The sequence below is a fragment of the Elaeis guineensis genome, chromosome 12 (genome assembly GCF_000442705.2).
Source record: "Elaeis guineensis isolate ETL-2024a chromosome 12, EG11, whole genome shotgun sequence".
Lineage (NCBI taxonomy): Eukaryota > Viridiplantae > Streptophyta > Magnoliopsida > Arecales > Arecaceae > Elaeis > Elaeis guineensis.
The window spans coordinates 18511702-18525419 of NC_026004.2; the positions used below are offsets into that span (position 1 = coordinate 18511702).

The window sequence follows — 13718 nt, forward strand, 5'->3', positions numbered from 1 at the left end:
GAATTCTTAGAACCGAAACATTCATCATTGGGAGAAAACCAAAACATACATATTCCCAATTTCTGTGTTGAGTCTTTACTTTTAATGATTACAGCAATTTCATCTAAACGCAATGAATCAACATATCTGTAAAACTATTCTTTTACAAAGTAACAAGTCCACAAATTTGAATAAAACACACGAATTTGAAGGGAACAGCTGCATACCATGGAAAATACTTCAGGACTTCTGTTGTATTGTACTCTTGTGAGCATAAGTCTCTACTATTTCTTCTTTATGATATAACCAACAAGGACACCAAGGAGACCCACCAGCACCACAAACGTGACCGAGAAACCACCATGATGCTTGCTGCTTTCTTTTCTTAGAAATTCCTGGAAGGAAGATTCCATAGAAACGTCACAATATGAAAGAAAGGACACAATTAAACTAAATTTTATATGGTATATTTGCATTCATCTGGCAATAGAAGTAGTACTTCATATGTCCGCATCAATGTTATCCCTTAAAGATGTGTTAGGGGGATTCAAGCATAGATATGGTGTGATTTGCATAGGTTGTTGCATTGCATGTTGTTAAACCTTTAAAGGAAGAATCCATATCTTGTTTTACATGTATTTTGGTTAACCACTTGTTCAATCCAAGGACAAGCAACACTTCTAAGGGTGTCCCGGTGACATGAAGAAAAGCTTTCATAAATCACAACTCAAAAAGTTATACACACATAAGATGACTTAAACGTTGGCATGGTGTTTTTTTAATGCGTTTAACTTTTCTTTCTAGACATTTCTGATGATTTTTCTGCTAGAAATTGCCCTGGATCACCTTTCCCCTCCTTGTCTATGCTACCTCTGGCTTGCCCATATAAAACAGCATACTTCCTGTTTTCACCATATATCTACCTTTATGTTTTTAACACTGCTACATTCTTCAGTGCTTGCATCATATTTACTTGCAACAAAACAGACCAGGCAAAATTAATATTCTAATTTTTTTTCTGGAATCTTTCCCTGAGGTCCTACTCTCACCGCTATTTATGCCACACTACTTCCTGATCTCCACTTCATATGTATTTGCACAAGCCAATCCAACTGTCATGCTCTTTTCTGCTCATTTGGAATTTTGCACAAAGAAAGGGCAATAGCATCTTTTGATTTAGTTTCTCCTCAAAATTCTTCTTTTAGAAGTTCACGCCAATAGATCTACCAACCTGCCATTTAAAATAATCAAGTGATAGAGATTTTATCTCCACAACCTTCCAGCAAATTTTCATGAATATAACTAACTTATTTAAATTTTCTTGAGACGTATTCAAACCTTTTTGTTTCATGTCTATAAAATATCATATGGGGAAATTGGCACTTTGACTGCACCTGCTTGTATGATATGTTGTTCATCTTTGATAGACATGGTGCCAAACTTCTCGCTTTCATCATTTTTCTTATTTTTCTGCCCAAACTTCAAAATTCAAGACAAAACTATGGAAACAGTCAAAGCTGAGTTTTGCGACCCTTCCTCCTTGGTCTATATTTATTGAAGTGTTATTAGTAGATTTGAATGTTCACCTTTGATGAATTAAAGTTTTGGCATTCAGTCATTAATAGTCTTCAAACACTTTCATTTTCTTTCATCTCTTGGAATCTGGGCATGTTGGCCAAAAAATATATAACCATGCCCACTGGATCAGGCTTGGACCATCCAAGTTTTGATGAATTGGGCCCTAGTAAAGCAAGGTTTTATGATTTGCTGAAGTTGATCTATCTTGGCTGAAATGAATCAGTTTTAGCTGAGTGCTGCACTGGTTGGTACCAGTGTGTACCGATCATACTGTATTGTACCGGTATTGAACTGGTACATAGTATAGGGAGTGTACTAACTGTTTGTATGCTGAACTGGTCCTATACCAGATGTACCGACACAACAATAGAATGGAACCAGTAAGAGGTCCAGCCGGTGAATTTTGGCAAAGACTAAACCTAAATTGGCCTGTTTTGATCCAATTTTTGGTGGTTGGGCCAGTTTTAGCAGGAATTACCAAAGCTAGCTATAAATGCTCTTTTTAAAGTTTTGATTTGCTCCTTGCTACCAAACTGTAGTCATTTCTCCATTTTCTTTATGTAGGATATAGAGCTCCAATTGTCAATGAATCTTCTTTTTTTTTTTTCATTGAGTTAAATGAGGAGATATATAATAAGCAGTCCTTAATGGATCAAGGCCTCTAAAATGATCTTTACTATAGTACTTTACAAAATTAGTTGTAAACAACTAACGACATTACATTTCACAAAAATAATATTTTATATAAGCTAAATGCAACATTCTATAACTACATGGATTAGTAGTGAGCTATCTCATTATTGCTCACTCCCATCAGCATCATACCCACATCATGATGATGGGAATGATAATGACTAATATTATTTGCATGACTGACCTGGCAATATTACAAGGTACAAAATAGGTAAATTTAATGTGTTTTGTACTCTTGAGTGCTTGTCTTGTACCCAATGCTTAAGTGATATTTGGTATTTATTTAGAAGAGCACATTCATGTGATATATTCAATGCATTAAGCTTCAATACAGATTAATTTTTCAGCCTATATAAATTATGATTTTAGATAACTTCAAACACCATCAAATGATGGAAAAAAAATATGCTTTGGTTTTTTACGATTTTTAAATTTTCTTTGTTTTCTGGATTTTTCTAACATCTTTATTAAAACTCTGAAACTCAGAGCAAAATTGCTGAAAGGAAATTCTACCTAAGGGATTGAAACTGAAACTAAATTTTAAAGCCTTGGTGCAACTATCTCGAACTACCAAACGTGGGCCTCACATAACATGTCGACATCACCCATCATGGTTCTAGGGTCAAGGGTTTAGATTTATTTTTACATTTGTAACATAGACTATTTACATATCATCAACCCATGGTCTATTGTAGTTTTTGTTCCACTTTAATTTGTTTCATTGAGATTCAAAAATTGGGAAATAATCAAAACCCACTAGGTTCTTAGTTAGCTACAAACCAGAACTAATGTGCACCCCTAGCATCAATTGTACGAGTTAGGCAACATTTGTATAGTAAAAGGTCTAACATCTCTAAAGCAAACTCAATGATTCTTTTTGTAGGTTAGGAATGCTTCTGAAGACCCAATCAATTATTCCACCATTTCCTAAACTATTTTGTTGATTAGAGGAACAACAATATTGCTCATTAGCTAAATATAATTTTGAATAGACAAGGTGGGAAATATATATGCACATCAAAGCAATCCAGCTGGAAGAATACATCAGGAAGAACATAAGCATACTTTTACATGAAAAGGGAATACTTATAGGAAGAGCAGGTTAAAGAGAACCAACTCGATATTCAATCACAAAGTGGAGAAGCTTCTAAAAGCACCATAAGCATGGAACAAATTCAAGCACAAAAGTTATAATTTAGCAGAATGGACTCACATGTTTAATTTTTATGTCTACCCATTGATATGATTCAATTTACCAACCTCTACAATTGCTAAAGCATGTCTTTCAAAATAGCATAAATTAAATATGCACTAAAACTGAATCCGTACCAGCTCTTGTAGGAGCTTCTGATTTTGTTGAACAGCAGATATTTTCTCCGCAGTTAACTTGGAAATCAGGGCCAGTGCCTACATATCATATATTACAGCAGGTTATTGCCACTATGAAGCCAGAAGTAGATACAATAAATGAAAATGTTAATGTATTAATTGCTGAAGCATCATGATAAGAATAATTTGTCAAGTATGGGCGTCATCTTTCCAATGGAAGGAAAGGAGTTCCATTGTCTGTGAAAATTTTAAGAAGAATCAGATCACTTATCCAATGTGCCATTTCAGTACAACCAGGATGATTAGCATGGAAATAAGACTTTATTACTTCTATTGAAGAACATTGCTTTAGCAAGTTACTTTGTACAAAGATCACTTGTGCCATATAAAAAGCCTTAAAGAAATTAGAAATTGAAGTGATCGAGATTTAAGATGTGATTTATAAGATATTTAGGTAAAAGAGGCCTAGAACTGAGATATCAATAGATCTGAGGACAAGCTACAAAATAAATTGAGTCCAGAAACCATGAACTAGCTAAAAAAGCAACCAGAGGTTGGAATAAAGACATAGATAACTAAAAAGGGAACGAATTACCTTGATTTCTTTATTAACATGTATGTAATGCAACAGTACTCTTTTTATAGAGAATCAAGTGGCCAAGCCCGCCAGGCTTTGTCAACTAGGATTTATGTTAGAACTACGTCCCAATAAAATAATCACGTGAGGAATGTTTAAGATACTAGAAGGTAGATTCTATGTTTGGTCTGTAGTTTTCTCTGCAAGCAAGAATGCTTCATCCTTCATGCCTTAACTTATAAATCCAGATGCCTCTTGCTCACCTTTAATTATCCGTCATTAACATGGCAATAACAAATTGTAGTTAATTAGTTCCTTGATAATTCCAAAAATAGAATATAAGTACAAATGAAGAAATTTCGATTTTCCAGTTCAAAGCTTTTTCTTATGGTTAGAGGGTTATCGATGTTCATACAGGCAATCCGTATCTTTCCAATAATGACCCTATATCTAAAGATCAACAATATATAACACAAAAGATTCAAAATCCAGCACGGAAGACTGGCCTCTAAGGATTTGTGCATTTATTGCGGGGTGCATGCCCATAAAAAAGTGGCTTTGGTTCAGTGTATAATCAAGAATTTTCAGATGTTTCTCTCTTATGTTGCTATGCCTAATAAACACACTTGCTTTGGTAAGCATACCATCCATGTTTTTTTCTTCTTGGTAGATAATATACCTTCCATGTTTACTCTCAGGTCCCATTTGTTTAGGGGTAAAATCTAACATGGGAAAATAAATACCATATCAGATTATCATGTTTGGCATAAAAAGTGGATGAGAGAGTGAAAAAAATAAATTGTGGGTCCCATATCTATTTTTCCGAGAGAAAAGGTAAAACAAATACCATCAGGAGGTGATATTTATTTTCCCACCCTAGATTACCGAGTAGCGGTAATCTAAAAATATCATTTCTTGATAGAAATACCCTCACTTATTATATTAATATTGCATCAATTATGTTAATATAATTAATATTAATTATATTAAGATATATTATATTAGTATTAAATTAATATATTATAGATATATTAATATATTGATTAACAATATTCATAAATAAATAATATATTTAATATATTAATATTTTTATTAATAAATAAATAATAAATATTTATAAAAACCAATAATTCTAAAATAGGATTTATTAATAATTAATGCATTTATTTATATACCAAACCATAATAAAATTTATTTATAATAAACAAATATTAATTTAAAAAAATTTATTAACATATGTAAGTGTATTTTAATATTCGAAATAGCCAATATTGATAGTGTTAAGGTAAATGTGCTATAATGGCCAACAAATAAATTGAGAAAAAAAATATATCATTACTTGAATTGTTTATTTAAGGGCATTGATGGAAATTTGGCAATATTCCCATATGACATTACCTCCACCCAAACATAGTAATCCCTTTCAAAGACCATGTTTTCCAAGTATTTTTTCCACCAACCAAATGTTGTAAAATTTATTTCCCTTGCAATCATTTTTTTGAATAAATGACTCCCAAGAATCATCAGATTACCCTGTATTCTAACATAACCTAACCAAACGAACCCTCAAACAAGTGACTAGGAAAAAGAAAAAGTACACAGACTAAAATAGAATATACTATCAAACTATCATAAAAAATCATGAACGATAAAATCCAGCCATCCATGAAATGCTCCTCAGAAGTGGCAGATTGGTCAAAGTCCTATCACTTTACTATATTTGTATATTTGTAAATTCCTAATAATTTAAAGATTTAATTAAAATAACAAAAATAGAAAATCATAATTGTTTGCTCTTGAAGAACTGATTACAAGTTCAAAACAGCTGTTAAAAAAGTTGTGCAATATTAATGATAATTAGGAAAATAAGACCACCCTTTTGTTGTCAAGTTACGAGAATGAACAATTTCAGAAGACAAGGTATGAGATTCTTTCTTCTTCCAAAGAATACAACATAATATATTGTCAACAGTAGTAACATGATATACTTGAAAATTGCAAGGATAAATTATAGAAAAAAGTACAAAAACCTCGCAAGCTTGGAATGAAGCATATGGAAATGAAAAATATTTAACTGCATTAAAAGGATAATATTATGCAAGGAATGAGATCACAATCATGGGCAGACTTGCAAGTTCCAAGCTTCTCCTGAGACCTGTTAGCTCACATCCTTCATTGTAGTCTATACAGAGAGGGCAATAACAGTGGTGACAGAAAGCAGGCAGGCAAGGATTGTTGCCTAGAAAAGGAATAGAGTCAAAGGATAATCGCAATCTTGTGCACTCCATAGTTTTGTTGGCTTCCAAGAGGAGTTGAAAAGCTAAGAAAGGGAATGTGGTTAATCTAGCAAAATCATGGATAACGGGTTGATCTTGAGTCTTGCCAGCACACACACATGCGCATGTGGAGAGCTTGCCATTCTATGCCTAGATAGAGGGATCATGGGCATATAGGAAGGCCCTTATGATCTCACCTACAAAGAGAGGGAGGGCTTATGAGTTTTCCTATGATCTTGTTTCGAAGATATGAAGATTTTCTTTTTTGAAAGAACCACTCAAAGATCTTTAAATCGGCCATATATGACCTTAGAAAACAATATGATGGAGATAAGGTCATAGTAGTTTCTTGCAGTTGGAAGGGAATATAGTGGGGTCCACAAGTTCTGCAAGAAATGAATGAGAGACCAATAGAAGAGGGATTATGTGTTGTGACGAGGGGGTGGCCAACATTGCATATACAATGGCTCTGCATAGCATATAATGAGATGTAGTAACCTATAATTACTTTAATGATCTCATCATTAAAACATATCTTTTGTGATTCATGACAAACATGGCTATATCTTTTGTGATTCATGACAAACATGGCAATAACAACCCAAATCATTAGGTTCTTTGGTAACTTCAACAAAGGCATACAGATGGTAAGGAAGAAACTCCAATATCTCCTAGTTCAAGCACCCACCCACCCCCCTCCCCCCGCGCTTTTCTTTCCTAGTGTCTTATCAATCTTTATGCACAAAAGTCCATGAAACTTCATGTAATGACACTATATATGGCCACAAGCTAGAAATAGGTTCTAATTACTCAATGTAATTCCTAGCAGCTGGAATTTTTTACTTAGGGCAACACCCACTTCAAACTCATTGTGGAATCTCAAACCTAAACCTGTATCTGCTTTCTAAGCTCTTGTCTACTAAAAGTGTCTTCAAAATATCCACCCCACAACTGAACCTACATTTGCTTCTGCTCCCAGTTCTAGCGACCAAGATGTAATTCTCACAAGCATCTACACAACTCTAATATTTTTATTGTTACCAATAAGCTACAATAGAAATTAAGCTCCCAATGACGTAACTAACTTAGTAGGTAAGAGTATAAGACAGATTAGAAGCATCAAGTATCCCTCCAAAAACATCACAAATCATTCATCTTCATTCCAAAGTCCATTTACACACATCAAATCATCTTACTGATAAATAAGAACTTAGTTGTCAGCTTAAGGTAGCATGAAGTAGGGGCAGGTATAGATGCAATATGTAAGCAAGGAATGCAGGCACATGAGAATTGTAAATTGAGAACACATAGAAGATGCAAGCAAGAGTGATAAGTCCACTTGTTTGAAGGTTATCGTTCATTGTGCAAATAAACTTTGTTGTTATAGGTATGAAAATATGTAATGGATCTCTAATAACTAAAGTTAAAAATCTTTACATATTAACAAAACTGGTTAGACATTTCAAAGTGGCCTAGCTCATTGCAATGAATTTAGACAATGTCCCAAAAGGTTGTGATGGCCATTACCACAATTCCGAGGCACACTTATATTGTCATGCACAAAAAGAATCCATACAATAATTAACAGGATTCCAATAATAATGATTTTATGTTCATTACAGTTTTTACAATGACATCATAGATGAAGACATTTGTAGACAAGGTGTTTTTAATGTAACAATTCAACAGTTAGAAAGTATCATGGCTGTTATAACATGTGTTTATTCTCAAAGATCATGCTCATCTTTTTAGCACCACATTCGTCTAAAAGAATTGTCCTGAATATTTATAATTAGCCAACATCATGTATCAAAATATTGCTCGATAATTAGTGTGGTTTTCTGCATCATGAAGATTTAGGAGAGAAGGTGCAGGCACATGGAAAGGCAAAATCCCTAAAATTAAAACAATGTACAAAAAGGGGGGAAATCATGCTCTGATCTGTTTGCTAGCCAGTGTATGATTTGCCCGTTCACACATGCCACATTTGTTTACTTGTAGTATGTCTCAAGTTAATAGCTGCTCTTGAGCACTTGCCCTTTTTGGGGTTATACATCCAAGTTCAGTGAAGGGAATTTTCAAATGCCCAAAGTAAATCTAGAAGAAACAATAAATCCTCATACCATGTGTGCAAATTCTTGAATTCTTAGATGAAGTGCAACTACAAAACAAGATACAAAAAGTCACCTCTGAAGACTTCTCCTTGGACGGTTCTTCATGAGATTCTGATACCTGAAATTTTTCCTCATGCATGCAGTTTAGATGAGCTAAAACTTGCAAGATATACGTATAAACTCTTGGTACAGAAAATGAATGGGGAAAAAAAAAATCAGTGACATATTAAGGAGAGTAAGTAAATAACAACTACTTACAGAATCAAACAACGGTAAGTTTTGAGCCCCATTTTCAAATGTCGAAGGATTTTGGGAAGAACCTTCTTCTGATTCTTCAGGGACAGGTGAGGGAGGATTGGCAGGAATGTAAACAACCCGCAGCTTGAACTCCTCAACAACCTTACCAGGTGCTTTATTAAACTGACAATTTAGTATATAAGTCAGCACACTCCTAAAACATAGTGAGAAAAGAAATTTGACCATAAAGAGCAAGCTGCCCGAAACTAGCCACCATTTCAGGGATTATATCCTTGGCCATGGCACCATGTTCCACAATGACACTCTGGATGAGGAATTTGTCTTTGCATAGCATGGCAGGTGGAGCCTCATTCTGAGCTTGCATTGTTACTAACAATCCCAAAATCAAAGCAATAGTGAATATCATATTCTACTACATAACAACTAAGCATTGATAATCACATCAAAACTTGGTGTAGTATGACCAATAATGATAGTTTACCAGTGACAACACATGTTGATCCAGGTAGAACAATTGCCGCATTGGGGCGAACACAATATTTCTTTGGGTTGGTTGTTTTAACCTACAATATGTCAATAAACATAATGTATTTGCAATCGCCTCCCAACAACAACGATATACACCAAGAAGCATGCAGAGATAAAACAAGAAAATATTGCATCAAAAAGGAAAGCAAACAAATAAAACTTAAGATACCAAACTAGAAAACTAAGAAATGAATTACCTTGAAGGCAATATACTGATCAGTTTTGTTGGCCAGTTGCATCAAGCATGAGCTCTGCTTCTTCAATTCAACTTTTCAAAGCAAAAACATGGACAAAGAAAAACGTATGCTGTCAGTGCAAATTAAAAAAAAAAAAAAAAATCAAATCAACCCTACAAACCCATAAGAAAAGAACTCATTTTTGGAGATCGGCATGAAAGAAAAGAACATAAGAACAAGAAAACCAAACCAAAATCCAACTAAACTACAAACCCATAAGAAAATCCATGGCCATAATACCACTTCCCTCTTTCAAAATCTCACCTTTGCTGGGATCAACCGAACAAAATAAACCCATCAAGCATCAGTAATGGATTACAAACAGGAAAACGACATACTCGAATGATAGATCAAGATCTCACCCGAAAAACCCCACATAAACGCATGAAATCTACGAATAGTAGGAAATGGAGGAACTCATATGAAGAGGGCAATCATGCATTACAAAAAGAAAGCGGAAAACAGCAAAGAAATGGGATTTACAAGGAAGTTTTAGCTCTGCCGGCTGGATATGGAGAAAATCTCCGGTACTCATTCTTATGGCCTGAGATCTCTCTCTCTCTCTCTCTCTCTCGAAGATAGCAAGAATGTGCTTCTCCCCCGATCCTCTCAGAAACGACGAACCCAAAGATTGATGTGATCGAGAAAGGAAAAGGAAAGATTTGCAGAAGGAAAAACGATTTCTTCCCCTCTTCTTTGCGCTTGCATTCGAATTCTAGCTAAATTCTCGTTCTCTTCTTCCCTCTTCCTCGATTCATTGGAGCTCAAACAGAGGGCTCGAAGAGATCTCGGCGAGGAGAAAGAGGGAGGAGAGACAGCTCGGGGCGTTGGGACAGGTGATCTCTCTCCTTTGTTTTATGTGATGTGATTATGTTTGAGTTCTTGATTGACTAAAATACCCCGGGTTCACGCCGTCGCGTTCGAGGTTTCATTAACGGCATTCTTCCACGAATCATAATACCGATATCGACAATTATAACGGTTACAACGGCGGTTGTTACACGTTTTAGCTGGATTCAGATTTATATTCCAATCCATCAATCTAACCTGGTCTGTTTTAAGTAGATTCAGATTTGTTTGGGACATAAATGAATTAATCCACCGGCTATTAAACGAGTCAAATTCATATTTAGACCTTTGATTCATTTTAACTATTTTAATTTATTTAATAAAAAGATCGGATAATAACCTAACTCATAATTGATTAAAATCTATTTAATCTTTTTGAAATCGATTGAACCGTCCCATCTAATCTAACCCATTTAGTCTATTTAATCTATTAAAAATATATTTAATTTATTTAATTTATTTATTCTGATTTGATTTGTTTAGTAAATAGATCATGCAAATTAAGATGAATTAACTACTTAATAAATAAATCAAATTTAAATTTAAATTTTTATTTATTTAATAAATGGATCGAATTTATAAATTTTTAATATGCTCCATATCTCATTCACCAGATTGCCACATCTAAAGATGATATTAAAATAAATTAAATATTAAAACTATAAGTATTTAATAAAAAATAAAAAAAAATATAACAATTAAAGTACTGCAACATGGAGTTATTTCGAACATCTATATTGCATGTGAAAAAAAATAATATTTTGGATTTGAATTTATTTCTTTGATCATTTCTATCATCTTTTATGAAAATACTATTTTATTTTCTAAATTTTATTTAAATATTTTTAATCATTATTAATAATTTAATCATCAAAATTCTAATTTTAAAATAAAATAAAAAATCAACCGAAATACAGTCGCACTTTTAAGAGTGAGGAACAAAAAAAATGAAAATAATATCATTATTTTCTTTGAAGAAATTACATCATATAATTGAAATTGTCATTTATTTAATATATTTTAGAACATAATCGTTTTAAACAATATTTGATTCTCATGGGTTATTTTTTGTTATTACCTGGGTAAATGGACGGAGGAAACCCGAAGCCGTTATAACTCGTGGGGACCATACTTTTAACCCGCTCACTTTTGGGCAGGTGGAGGGTAGAATGGGAAGAAGGGAGGGCTTCAGGGTTCACAGGTTGTTCTTCGGTCCCGAGCGACCTCAACCTCCATGCGCTTTAAACGTCGTGTCGTTATGATCGAGTTGGACGGCACTGATCGCACAAAAAATGTCCAATCAAAATATTTTATTACCAGCTATAAATATTCCCACCTAAGTCGTTGGAACAGTTCAAAATCTTTTGACTGTGTCTGATCTACCCCAACTGTATTGGATGCAGGGTCCACACCCCACATAACTGGAAAGAGTTTGTGGCTCATGGAATCTATGAATATTACGTGAGCAAATTATTTCTTGAAAAAAAAAAAAACATGAGCAAATATGCACACAGTCTGCAAATATAGCTTTACTATAATATGGCAGGCCCAATCCAGATAATTGAGATCAGTTCCAAATTTACATGACATTTTTTAAAAATATATATAACTTTATGTAAAAGCAAACATTATGTTTAAAATTTTTAGCACTCAATAAAATATAATATTATATTTAGTATTGGGTTTAAATTGTATCTTTGGCATGAAAGAATGATCGGTCCTCTTTCACGATCTTAGTTGTTGGATTATGTTTTGCATGACTTTTAAAATACAATATCAGCTCTATAACCTATGCTATAGATGAAAGAAAAAGGTTCATCATGTTTTAAAAACTATACAAAATACGATCTAATAATTAAAATCATGAAAGAAAATTAATCATTCTTTTTGCACGAAAGATACAACTTGAACCCTTTTATAGTTATTTCTAACTCTATCCCCTCCTAATCAAACCTTTTGTCCATCATCAAGCTCTCTTTGTATTGTGTCATTGACTATGGTGCTATTTGGATACCTGCAGCTTTCAGTTGTAGTTGGTTAAATAAAACAGGATTATTAGATTTGGAGTCGCAAATTTAGTACTCTGGTTTATGCTTGCATCAATAACACTAACATGTGCATTGGTTGGAAGTCATAACTCATAAGCATGCCACATTGCAATTTATCTTTCAGCTGATCCGATCCTAGAGCAAGATGCTGCAATTCAGATCCAATGTAACTTCAAATATATAGTCCCACATATACATACATATATCCATATACCCAAAAAGTGCTATGCCTTACAACTGTGATTCACCTACACCTAGTTGCAGGCATTCAAATAGTGCCTATGTTGCTATTGCTTGAAATCTTATTTCTTTCCTGTCTATAAGTATCTCCAATTTCTCAAACAGCAGCTTCTTACCCATGTCTTCAAAGACATTCAAAAATCCTAAGCACCAGTGTACTAAACAAGAAGAGGAAATTAAGGATCTTGGAGGAAAGGATGGAAAATATATCCTATTTTTTTTATTTATGTTGCTATGTGGGCCAATGTTGATGTTGAGTTGGCTGGCAATCAGATGTGGCAAGAGAGGATTGGAATGACTCATGGGATCCATGTCATGCACCATAATGGGTCAGAAACAGTTGGGCAACTAGTTCTGTTATGTTTTATTTTCACTAAGCCAAACTATGACAAATGCTTCAGGGTATGATAGCAGGGGGAAGTCATTTGAAATATAGGAACTTAAGCTATAACGATCCCTTATGAGCTGCAGTTGAAGGAAGACAAGAAAGAAAAACATAAGTAATTAGCCAACTTCTTATGGCACCATCAACTAGACTCACAACACTCCCGCATTAAGCAGTTCAAGTTTGGCACAAATAAATCCCAGGTGTAAACAGGTTGACCCAACTTGTCCCATTTATTACATGGGTCAGGTTAAGGTTTTAGAGGCTATCTTGTCCAATAGTTGGATCAGGTCAAGACGGCTATGACTCATTTAACTTATTTATGCTATGTTTAACTTATTTAGTCCGATCTAACTTGTTTATTAAATATGTAGGTCTTGTTGGTTTACCTGCTCATAAGAAGGTTGAGTTCTATTGTAATTATTTGACCCGGTGTAACAAATTAGTTGGTTTTGGTTCCGTGTGCATCCCTCCTCTATCCCTTTGCCACCTTTTGTCCAAGAAGCAACCTAAAATCTTCTTAGCAAATCTTAAAAAGTGTAAAGGAGTCAAATAAAAATATCATGAATATAAATATATTCCTTTTTTAAATAAGCAAGGGTAAATTCCTACCTGTCGTAATTGTTTC

The 13718-nt window shown here is 33.9% G+C and overlaps 1 protein-coding gene across 1 annotated transcript; it reads right to left on the reverse strand.

The window, feature by feature from the left end:
• Positions 1-27: 27 nt before the first annotated feature.
• Positions 28-10286, reverse strand: LOC105033481 (vesicle-associated protein 1-3). Its single transcript, XM_010908309.4, has 8 exons — positions 10052-10286; positions 9530-9600; positions 9286-9367; positions 9058-9173; positions 8805-8966; positions 8620-8664; positions 3580-3657; positions 28-374 (listed from the first exon to the last, which is right to left on the reverse strand). The coding sequence occupies exons 1-8, from the start codon at positions 10101-10103 to the stop codon at positions 264-266; spliced, it is 717 nt and encodes a 238-aa protein (XP_010906611.1). The 5' UTR covers positions 10104-10286; the 3' UTR covers positions 28-263.
• Positions 10287-13718: the final 3432 nt, after the last annotated feature.